The 12,243-nt window shown below is 40.2% G+C and overlaps 2 protein-coding genes across 3 annotated transcripts in view; one reads left to right on the forward strand and one right to left on the reverse strand.

The window, feature by feature from the left end:
• Positions 1-12,243, forward strand: part of LOC146606877 (protein NLRC3-like) — a 563,637-nt gene that overhangs the window by 186,785 nt on the left and 364,609 nt on the right. The window lies entirely within an intron of this gene.
• The window catches only part of LOC146606884 (protein NLRC3-like), a 501,574-nt gene that overhangs the window by 4,457 nt on the left and 484,874 nt on the right, over positions 1-12,243 (reverse strand). Inside the window, exons 12-13 of one of the 2 annotated variants that reach the window (XM_085349324.1) lie at positions 11,660-11,833; positions 4,158-4,331 (exon numbers count right to left, since the gene is read on the reverse strand). In XM_085349324.1, coding sequence (XP_085205450.1) covers positions 4,158-4,331; positions 11,660-11,833 — 348 coding nt within the window. Of the gene's footprint in view, positions 1-4,138; positions 4,332-11,659; positions 11,834-12,243 lie in introns of those variants that run through there. The other variant, XM_085349328.1, reaches the window with a different exon arrangement.

Raw genomic sequence — 12,243 nt, forward strand, 5'->3', positions numbered from 1 at the left:
TGTTGGAATAACAACAGATGGAGCGCCATCAATGACAGGGAGGAAACATGGACTGGTGGCACAAAACAAACTGGAAGAGGAAGGCGTGGAGGAGGCCATTGCTCTGCACTGCATCATCCATCAGCAGGTCCTTTGCAGCAAATGCCTGAAGTTTGACAATGTGATGTCTATTGTTGTGAAATGCATCAACCAAATCAGATCCAGGGGCTTAAAGCACCGAAGGTTCTGAGCTTTTTTAGAGGAAATGGAGTCAGAATATGGGGATGTGCTCGACTTCACTGAGGTACGTTGGCTCAGCAGGGGAAATGTATTAAAGAGACTTTTTGAGTTGAGAGCAGAAGTGAAGCCTTCATGGAGAAGGATGGAGTTAGTGTTCCTGTGCTAACTGATCCCAAATGGCTCATGGACTCAGCTTTTCTTGTTGATATGACACATGAGCTTAATGTACTGAACAAGACGTTACAAGGCCAGGGGCAACTTGTCAGTGCTGCCTATGACAACGTGAGAGCATTCTCCACAAAACTGGCGCTCTGGAAAGCTCAGCTCTCTCAGACAAACCTTTGCCATTTCCCAGCATGCAAGGCACTCGTGGATGCAGGCACACCATTCAGTGCTGACGAGTATGTTGATGTCATTTTGAGGCTACAGGAGGAATTTGATCACAGATTTGCTGACTTCAAGACACACAGAGCCACCTTTCACATTTTTGCGGACCCCTTCTCCTTTGATGTGCAAGATGCCCCTTCTGTGCTTCAAATGGAGCTCATTGAGCTGCAGTGCAACTCTGAACTCAAAGCAAAGTTCAGGGAGGTGAGTGGAAAAGCAGACAAGCTTGGACAATTTTTGAGAGGATTGAGCCCTAGTTTCCCTCGGCTTTCCCGAATGTTCAAGCGGACCATGTGCCTTTTTGGTAGCACATACTTGTGCCAAAAGCTCTTCTCCACTTTGAACTTCAATAAGTCCAAGTACAGGTCCAGACTTACGGATGATCATCTTCAAGACGTACTGAGGGTCGCAACTGCTTCCTCCCTCAGGCCAAATCTGGCTCGGCTATGCGAGAGGAAACGCTGCCAGGTCTCTAGCAGCAAGGAGTAGGCAAGAGAAGCCATGTTCAGAAGAACAGTTCATTTTCTACAGTGTTCCATTCATGTTCAGAAGAAGGTTATAGAACTGTTAATACAGACATTTCAATCTAAATACAGCAGATATAGAAGACTGAAAGATACACACAAGTTCACTGACTAAAAATATCTTATTATTATTTTATTTATGTATTACAGATTGATTTATTTTCTTATTAATTCTTAATTTGTTTATTCATTTTTCATATTTTGTGTTAAAAAATAAAAATAAAGAGATTTGAGAAGATTGGAATTTTTTAACCATGCCTTTCTTGTGGAAAACCTAATGTGGCCCAGCCTCACCCAGACTCTGCCTGCAGCGGCCCTCAGCTAAATTGAGTTTGAGACCCCTGTCCTACACCATAAATCAGTAAGAGAGGGTACGACCTCTCTCATGGCCCCAAGTGGTGTGTGCATGCCAGAGCACTCTGGAAGGCACACAGAGTCTTTACAGACTACTAAGGATCAAACCTCTATCATCATCCAATCGATTATAAAACTAAGCATGTATGAGTAAATATTTTTAAGCATATCCCATATGGAAAAGACTAAAAACTTATATGATGAAAGTCATACTCACGAAAGTGGCCACTTTCTCATTACTTTCATATATTGTTTTAGTAAGTATCGAAAACATACAAGTTTCATTATATAATTTTTCAAGGGATCTTATATCTGTTTTCACTCTTGTATGCTTTTCATACAAGTTTCACACAAGACAGATACAAACTTTATAAGATTTATATATCTTTTCCATATGGGAAATGACAATCAACAATATAAAGCTTACAGCTGGTTTTAATAACAACATTTATTTGTTTCTCAAATGAGAAAGAGCTATCGAGAAACACTCCTAAATCTTGAGTTCTTAACTTTTCCAGTGGGCCAAATTCAACATTATCTGCTAATGCTAAATAGGCTGCCGTTATTAACTAATGCTAATTGGATGTGAATTAGCATTATGCACTAATGCTAACACTTACTTTTTAACAATGTGAGTAGCTAATGCTAACACTATTTCCCTTAACTTTATAACAATGTGAACGGCTAATGCTAACACTCTTTTCCCTAGCAATACAACATCTGAGCTGCTAATGCTGAGTAGGTCGCCATTAGCACCTACGTCTAATTAAAGGCAAATACGCATTAGAACCTAATGCTCATATCGTTTTCCTTTGCTTTATAACAATGTGAGCAGCTACTGCTAAATAGCATTAGCTAATAACAGCAGTCTAATTTAATGTAAGTTAGCCTCATTTGCATTATAACGATGTGAGGAGTTAATGCTAAGTATGCTGCCATTAGCAGCTAATTCTAATTAGGGGTGAATAATTATTACCAGCTAATGCTAATATCGTTTTCTCTTCCCTTTTAACAATGTGAGCAGCTAGTGCTGGGTAGGCTGGTGCTAGCAGCTAATACTAAAGCTAAAGCTAATTTGATGTGAATTAGCATTACATTAGTGAGGAGTTAATGCTAAGTAGACTTCCATTACAGGTAATGCTAATTTTAGGTATTTAGGAATTGGCAGCTAATGCTAATACCATATTTTCTTGCATTATAACAATATGACCAGCTAATGCTAAGTAGGTTGCCGTTATTAGCTAATACTAATTTGAGGTGAATTAGCATTATCCGCTTATGCTAACAATGTTTTTTCTTACTTTTTAACAATATGAGTAGCTAATCTGAACATTTTTTTAAATTTAATTTTAACTTTTCCCCTGCGATGTGAAGAGGTAATGCTAAATAGCACGCCATTAGTGGCTAATTCTAATTTTAGATGAAAAAGCATTAAAAGCTAATGCTAATACCATATTTTCTTGATTTATATCAATATCAGTAGCTAATGCTAGGTATGTAGCCATCATTAGCTAATGCTAATTTAGGTGAATTAGCATCATCCGCTTATGCTAACAATGTGTTTTTTTACTTTTTAACAATACGCCATTAGTGGCCAATTCTAATGTTAGATGAGAAAGCATTAACAGCTAATGCTCATACTGTTTGCTTTGTAAGAATGACAGCAGCTAATGATACGAAGTCTACCGTTGTTAACTAATGTTAATTTGATGTGAATTAGCATTATCCGATAATGGTAACTCTTTTCCCCTGCATTACAACGACGTCAGGAGTTAATGCTAAGTAGGCTGCCATTAGGGGCTAACTCTAATTAGGGGTGAACAATTATTAGCAGCTAATGCTAATACCGTTTTCTCTTTCCTTATAACAACTTGAGCAGCTAATGCTAATTTGATGTGAATTAGCATTATATTAGTGAGCAGTTATTGCTAAGTAGGCTACCATTAGCAGCTAAAGCTAATTTGAGGTGAATAAGCATTAGTAGCTAACGCTAATACCCTTTTCTCTTGTGTTATAATGATGTGAAACGTTAATATTGTTCTCAAACAACAGAATGAGAATGAAATATTGATTCTAACAGGGCCCATAAACAGTATTAGCTTAGCAGCATTAGCTTATCAGAGTTTCCATCATGGTCACATAAATCCTTAGCAGAGCAAAGTGGCCTACTTAGCAATAGCTGCTCAAGTTGTAGAAAGCAAGGGAAAACAGTAATAGCATTAGCTGCTAAATGTGCACTTGAGAACAAATTTATTGTTAATTCAGCTGTGAATGTAGAGTTTGTCATTATTTAAGCTTCCATTTCCAAATGTTAGCTGCTCCTGTCTGCCTCTTTGTCACAAACACAGACTGAAATGATTCACAGCCTTGTTTCATCCTTCTGTCACTGTGGACATACAGCATGGGAAACATACACATGGCTGACACTTTATTAGGTACACTGGTATCTATCTCAGGTACACCTGTGACCTAAATGTTCCTGCAACCAGACTCCTTGGAGACCCCTACATAAATATCCATGAACTATCCAGCTAGACTAGTGTGTCTGTCCCTGAAAATATTCCTGCATGTGTGATTGTTCATGTCTCATCTGCAGGAAACAAACAGGAAGTGAGTGAAGGACACAGGAAATGTTTCCAGCTCTTCCTCCTCTATCAGACATTCTCTCCATACCTGAGAGTGTCCAGTCTCCAGCCTGGATCCTTCAGTCCAGCCGACAGCAGCTTAATTCCTGAATCACCTGGATGATTGTAGCTCAGGTCCAGCTGTCTCAGATGGGAGGGGTTGGAGGTCAGAGCTGAGGCCAGAGAAGTACAGCCTTCCTCTGTGATCAGACAGCCTGACAGACTGCAGACACACAAAACAACAATCAATCTGTCAACAATCGTTTTCTCTTCGTCACAATAACATCTATCCATCCATACATCCATTCAATGTAACTTTATTTATAAGTGACAATACCCAACAGACAACAAGAGTCATCTGAAGCTGTTTAACAGTGTAAGGTAACCGCCTCCACTGTGAGCAGCACTTGGTGATGGTGGGAAGAAGAACTCCCTTTGACACAAAGATCCTCCCAGTGAAAACAGGCTCCAGGAGGAGCATCTACCATGACTGGTTGCAGGGTGAGGGGAAAGAGAAGAACATGAACATCAAGAATGCAGCGAGTGGTAAAATAATAATAATAATAATGGATTGGATTTATATAGCGCTTTTCAAGGCACCCAAAGCGCTTTACAATGCCACTATTCAGTCACTCTCACATTCATACACTGGTGGAGGCAGCTACGGTTGTAGCCAAGTAGGGTAAAGCCCAAGGACACAACGACCAGGACAGAGAGCCCAGGGATCGAACCGGTGACCTTCCGGTTACAGATGCGATTCCCAACCCCCTGAGCCACGGTCGCCCTAAATAAAGATTTGACCTCAGTGTGCTCAGTGTTCCTGTCTGTTCCTGTCTATTCCTAACATATTCCTAACACGATAGCTGCACTTTAGAGCTCTAAAACTGGAACTGACACATAAAAATACTGAGAACACAGACTAGCAGCCACTGCATGGCCTCGAGTACGTATGTGGTGCGTTCAAAGAGCATCAGCATAGACATGGTGGGTTCAACAATATAGGACATAACAATTTCTATGGCGAAAATACTATCAATGAATGAGCCATAACATTTTAGCCATGTAAACATGTTATCAGTGGGCTTTCCAACAACTTGCATTGATCATTAAAGGATAAAATACGTGAGTCGAGGTCACTACGAGCCATGCGAGGGTCAAACATGGCAGAGAACCTTCCAGCAGCATCTTGGTTTATAATCCGCCTTTGGATCATCAGTTTAGGAGATGAAGGATCCAAGTAAAATAAAAATATGCAGCTATGGTCACTCACATGGACATCCTCCACACATACATCATGTATATTTAAACCCAGGGAGAAAACAAGATCCAGTGTGTGACCCTTTGTATGTGTGGGGCCAGAAACATGCTGCCTAAAGTTAAAAGACTCAGTGACAGTGATGAGCTCAGCAGCAGTGTTACAGGATGCTTCATCAATATGACGGCTCAAATCTCCCAACCTTCTCCAATGAAATGATGGATGTCAGAAGGTCATTAAATTCAGTTAGAAAGACCCCATCAGGTAGAATAAAATACAATAACTGGTTTTTAGAGAACTGACCATCATCTGTGACTCAAATGCAGAAAAGGAGTCCGAGGTCATCAGACTGCATGTGAATCTGTCCTGGTAAACAACAGCGAGTCCTCCACCACGTCCTAAAAGACGCAGAGTTCAGATGACGGAGCAGCCAGCCGGGCAGATTTCATTCAAGTGGACATAATCAATGTTCCCTCTAAGCTGCGCACGGGCGCAATCCGCTGACACGCTCTCTGCACACAGAGTATCTGCATTGCGCACAAAAAGATATCTAACAGGCTGTGAGGCTCCTGAACTCTCTGCCCCCCTCTCACGGACAATAACCATATCCAACTTCTTAATAGCAATGAACTGGTCTGCATTGGTGCATCATATCTTTATTCTCTTCCCCCTCCTGCCCCCCCCTCCTTCTTAAATAGATAACTATCATATCTGATATCATATCTCACAGTACAATAATATTGAATGGGTTGCATTGTTGTACTTTGTCATGTTTCTCAGGTCTTTGTCTGATTTTCTACGAACATTACTTGTCATGTTCTCATGTTGTTGCTAAGGATTGTCTTATTGCATTGGAGTCACACTGGGTTAAATATGTACACTTGGGTTTTAAGGGGTATTTATTATTTTCTTCTTTTTTTTTGGGTTGTATGGAAGCCCCAAACGCAATTTCATTGTTCTTGACAATGACAATAAATAAATAAATACTAAATACTAAATACTAACCTGAATTGAAATTAAAATAAATACGTTAACAATTCTGCTTTGCAGTGTTAGTCAGTGACTGGCTGCTCCAGTATTTAGAACGATGCCGCCTTATCCCATAGTCCAGCCAATGATTCACATTCGTATATACGCAGCTAATCAACGTCGCTGACGGGCTATGACAGCGTCCTCATGTGCCGACACCGGTGTTTTGGTTGATGTAGAGTGAAGCCACGTTAATGACAACGTGATCCAGTGATCCAAGGGACCGCTCAGGGAGTTTGTGTGTTCGCTCAGACACATGAAACATTAGAGGGAACATTGGACATAATTCTTATTTTGCTGCCACGTCTCAGTCAGACACATGAAATCTAGAGACTCTTTAATAAAGAGATCGCTTAGAATAAATGATTTGTTTGTTATGGAGCGAACGTTAAGCGGGGCCAACCGAGTTGATGACGGTCGATCTGCAAAATCAACAGCTGACTGCAGCGGCACTTGAAATAAAGACAATGCAGACCTGTGGACCTGCTGGGCAGGGCAGCGACTCCAGAGCTGGGGGAAGCAATGATCGATGAGCAGACATAGCTGTTGTCAATAAAAACAGTGAACGTTTGACGGACACACCGTGAGAAAAACTGCTTCTGAGCCACAGAGCCCAGGTCCCAGTCACCGGCGTAACATATTAACTAAATGTCAGGAGAGGAAGTGGACGCAGGCACCAGGATTCTCCCCACAGCCAAGAAGCTAGCCTCTGGTAGCTTCTCAGTTTCACCTGGACGTCGGCCCTCGTTCCCCTTTTCCATCTCTTGAGGGTGAAAGTCCTGCGGGTTGTGAAGAGTAGCACACCAGGGGAGGAAGAGTTTTTCTGTTCAGCTGTTACAGTAGCTCTCCACTGAATCTTTGATGTTAAACCCTTTAAGACCTACCATAGAACCAAGTCTGCCAGAGCTTATCTTTAGATTTTTACATGCTGTAGTGCAGACCTTCCCAAACTGTGGTGCCCGCCCCCTAGGGGGGGCGCAGAGCCATGGCAGGGGGGGCGCGGTATGAAAAGGGAGGGGAACAAAACGCTTGAACACTGCTAGCACGGCGCCCACAGAAACGCAAAGCAGGAGATGAAGCATCGCTGAATATGTTTCCAAACCAACTTCATTCTAAGCCAAAGACTAGAAAATATGGTGAAGCAAATCTGCCCTTTGGCTTCACCTGCACAGGTGCTGAGGTAGGTCCCTGCGTCGGGAGCAGCACTGGGCTCTTCCAATCATGGACAAACAGGATCCCACATTCTTAATTTTTAGTTCACAAACACTTGTTGTAGTGACTAACTACTCCTGACATTTTGGAGATGTTTGCTCTTTATAGAGTAAAGTTACAGCGGGATACAAATAACATCAGGCTGATCCTGCCACGATTTGTTCCCTCGATTCAAATCACAGACAAACAGGATCCCACAGCTGTTTATGTTTTTGAACCCATTTTGCACAGAGAGGCATTTTTTGAAAATGACAGCAATGTTGATTAGTATTACAGAAGAAGAAAAAACAACTACCCGTGACGCCTTTGTAAATGGAGGGACAGTAACTGCGTGTGAAACCTGCAGATACTCAGATTAACAGTATTTTGTCTCTGTCTGCCATTCTGCAATTCATCTCACATAAACAATAACGTGACGTGAAAAAAGGCGCAACCTTTGACGTTGCCAGATGAACTCTGTATTCCTCGTCCGCAAAAAAGGAGTTTTAAAAAAATCTCAGTTTTTGGTGATTTGAAACGCTGTTTGGATGAAACAGCTGCGTTTTCAAAAATACCAGTGTAGGTGCGGACGTAGCGTAAAAGATTTAGTAGTTTATTTTCTTACTACCTGTAATTTATTGCAGATTACTTGTATTTGCTTAATTGTTTACTAAATGTTTGAGGTGTGAAATAAACCGCAATGGAGCAAAATATGGGCGTGTGTGGTTGGAGGATGTGTTAGTGCGTGTGCGTGCTGTTCACGCGCCGGGGGGGAGGCGAACGTTTTTCGTGTAAAACAAAGGGGGGCCCAGCAAAAAAAGTTTGGGAACCACTGCTGTAGTGCCATTTTGGGGAGCAGTTCAAGTTGCTATACATCAATACAACCGTTATAGCCCAAATTTTAATAATATGTATGCATTCAGTCCATAGTAACTACATATACATATATACATATACAGCAAAAAGTGCAATAAACTAGAACAAATTGAAAATTGTTTTGTTTTGTATTTTTACATATAGTTGTAGATGTCCGTACAAACAAACAAACAGGCAACCAACACATCACATACACACTCCAAAATAATATAATATAATATAAGCCTGAGAAAACAACCTAGATTTTTCATCAAAAAAGTACAATGTGCAATGGCAACAACACATATGGTTCAGTGTTATTAACTATGATAATAGCAGTAGGTACAAAAGACAATCTATGTCTCTTTGTCTTCACTGCAGGCACTTTATAACGACGACCTGATGGAAGCAGTTGAAAATCATTAAAGAGAGGATGATCTGAACACAACATGACAGAGGTCGCCTTCCTCAGCACCTGCCTGTTATAAAAGTCCACAAGCTGGACCTGAGACCTCCCTGAAATCTTACCAGCCACTTTAACCAGGTTGTTAAGTCTGGTCTTATTATTCAGAGACATATTACCGTACCAAGCAATGATACAGAAAGTTAAAACAGATTCAATAAAACTTTTATAAAAAACGAGTCATCATTGCAGATGAAACATTGAAACCTCTCAACCTCCTTAAAAAGTCTTTGTTGAACCTTTTTCACTGTAGCAGCAAGATGTGACTCAAAGCACAGAGCTTTATCAAGAACAACCCCCAAATACTTATAACTGTCCACCAGTTCAATGGCTGCACATTTACCACTGTTAGCGCAGGATGAGGGGATGTCTCCCTGAAGTCAATAACCATGTCCTTGGTTTTCAAGGTGCTGATCATTAAGAAGGACTGATCACACCACGAAACAAACTCATCCACAACAGGCCCATGGGAATCCTCTTCACCATGAAGGAGGCTTACAATGACTGTGTCATCTGCGTATTTAATGAAATGCCTGTTGGCCTGTGTACTGCGACAGTCATTAGTGTACAAAATATACAGTAGAGGAGAGAGACAACAACCTTGTGGTGAGCCAGTGGAAGAGTTCAGCTGTTTGGAAAAACAGCCGTTCACTCTCACACACTGAGATCTGTCAGTTAAAAAGTCTAAAACCCAACCAACGAGATTAAGATCAAGTGTAAACTGGTTAAGAAGTTTATCAGCTAAAAGATGTGGCTGGATAGTATTAAAAGCTGAAGAAAAATCAATAAATAAGAGCTGAGCATGAGCTTTGGCGCCATCAAGATGGCGATAAAGGAAGTTCAACAGAGTGACCACTGCATCATCAACACGTCTACGAGGCCTGTATGCAAATTGTAGAGGGTCTATAAGCTTCTCTACTTGCTAACTGAGAGTCTGAACTAAAACCAGGAAGACTTATCTTATTACAGTCACTGTAACAGTGACCAGTCATGTGTTTCATGCCTGCCCAGGCCACCCTTAAGTTATTGCTACCCATCTCCGCCTCTACCTTATCCTTGTATTTTACTTTGGCTTTTTTAATTTCTGATCTGATCTCCTTCCTAATTTCTCTAACTTTCAAGATATTCCCTTCAATAAAAGCTTTTTTCCTTTCATGAATCAGCCTCATAAGACCTTTTGAAGACCATGGTTTGTTATTAGGAAAAAAATGGAGATGGTGTCAGTCGCATTCTTAGGATTCGCTTTAGGGTGGACGTAAACAATGGTGACGTTGATCTGTGGGAATTCCCTCGGCAGATAAAACGGCCTCAAAGACACAGAGAGGAGCTCAATGTCAGGCAGACACACTTGTCTACGAACGGTCACATTTTTACACCATTTCTGATTTATATACAAACACACTCCTCCTTGAGATTTCTGGGTAGCTCCGGGGTCTCGATCCAAACGTATGGGAAACCCGAAGCCATTTAGTTCCAGAGAACAATCAGGGTCAGAGTCCTTGAGCCAAGTCTCTGTGAATGCCATTAGACATGTATCCCTGTAGTCACGCAAGTGTGCGACATTCAAATGCAGTTCATCCAATTTACTCCTCAGAGACTGCACATTAGCCAGGATTATTGATGGTAAAGGAATGACTCCAAACAACCGTCAGGATTGCCAATAAAATCATGCGAAATAAAAAACCCATCTTCGTTAAAAGAAGTTCCACAAAGCACAAGCCGATGCTATAGAATTTCCTCAGGCAAAAAAAAATATATATAAAGGAATAAAAGAATGAAATAAAATAAGTTAAAACACTGACACTGACAGAGAGAGACAACCTGCTGGTCGCCACAAGAGCAGCGCCCCTCTTTCTAGTCTAGTCTAGACTGAGAATGCATCAAGACCACTCACTCACCCTTCCCTCCTGCCTCTCAGCTGCTGAAACTCACAGTTTGTTACCACGGAAGAGTCACTCCTTCATCTGAGATGAAGCCTGATAGTCTGACTGATGCAATATAACATTCAGTCTACACTTTGTTTTTGTGCAAAGATGATAAAGAGGAAATACTAATAACATAAACAAAAATAAATGTCCAATTTAGAAATCTTATTCTTTTTTGCTCTATAAAATAGTTGTTTTTATTTTTCAGTCACTCATCGTAGCAGTAGGATTTACATGAAAATAAAAACAAATTAAGTTTGAGAGAAAAAGTACATTTTTGGCACTCTCTGGGCAACTGACTCAGAGACTCAAATGACTTAAAAAACCCGATTCATTTTGGTGAGTGACTCATTTAAACTCGATTCGGTAAAAAGAATCAAATTTACCATCACTAATACAAATCCCTTTGGAGAAAACAGCTTTAAAATATGTATTGTTAAATTCCAGATGTTTCTTTGCAAGGAAAACTCAGACACTGAAACAATACCACCAGTAACCTCCTACATATGGAAATGTGGTGTCATTAAAGACATAATAATTTCATTAATACCCAATATCCAGCAAAATATGTAATTTGAACATTTTGTTCCTAACGAAATCAAATGTATATATTGTAGAAGATTAGCCAAATTTATGTAAAATGGCCAGTACATGAATTAAAAAAAAAAAAAAATAAACAAAATCGTATGACTGTGACAAATTTTACACAGTAATTCAGTCTAATAATCCACTCAAATATAAATATAAGTTTAGCTAAAAGCTCTATAGATAAGTCAATCAATAATATAATTCACATTTTAAATGATCATATGTGTTAACGTTTGAATCCTGACCTGAGAGTTTCCACTGCACACTGTGAACTCTTTAGTCCAGCAGACAGAAGCTTCACTCCTGAATCCTGCAGGTCAGAGTTACTCAGGTCCAGCTCTCTCAGACTGGAGGACTGGGAGCTGAGGACTGAGCACAGAGCTTCACAGCTTCTCTCTGACAGGTTACAGCCACCCAGTCTGAAAAACAAAAGATAATCTATAATACTTATGTAAAGTTTGTTATTATATTACATGCCATCTTTTTATTTTTGATGAAACCTTAACATACTAAGATACAACATCATATGGATGAACTTGAATAAAATGTTTTTTTTAAATTATATCTTTATTTGGATTGGACAAGTGATCAGTAAACAAAGTGATCAGTGGGTGCATATTAACCTCCACTAGCTATTACTAGGACAGTTGCTCGCATGCTCTCCCAAAGGAGATATATAGAACACATTACATGGAACTATAAACACAAACTGGGAGGGGTGCCCATGCTGCAATCATTGTGAAGAAATAAGTAAATAAACAAGCAATAGTAATAGAAGTAAATGTAAAAAACAAACAAACAAAAAACAACCAAGTAATAGTGAGATCAA

The sequence above is a fragment of the Diplotaxodon limnothrissa genome, unplaced genomic scaffold (genome assembly GCF_057381915.1).
Source record: "Diplotaxodon limnothrissa isolate DT_005_m unplaced genomic scaffold, D_limnothrissa_male_GT1.1 unmapped_scaffold_4, whole genome shotgun sequence".
NCBI lineage: Eukaryota > Metazoa > Chordata > Actinopteri > Cichliformes > Cichlidae > Diplotaxodon > Diplotaxodon limnothrissa.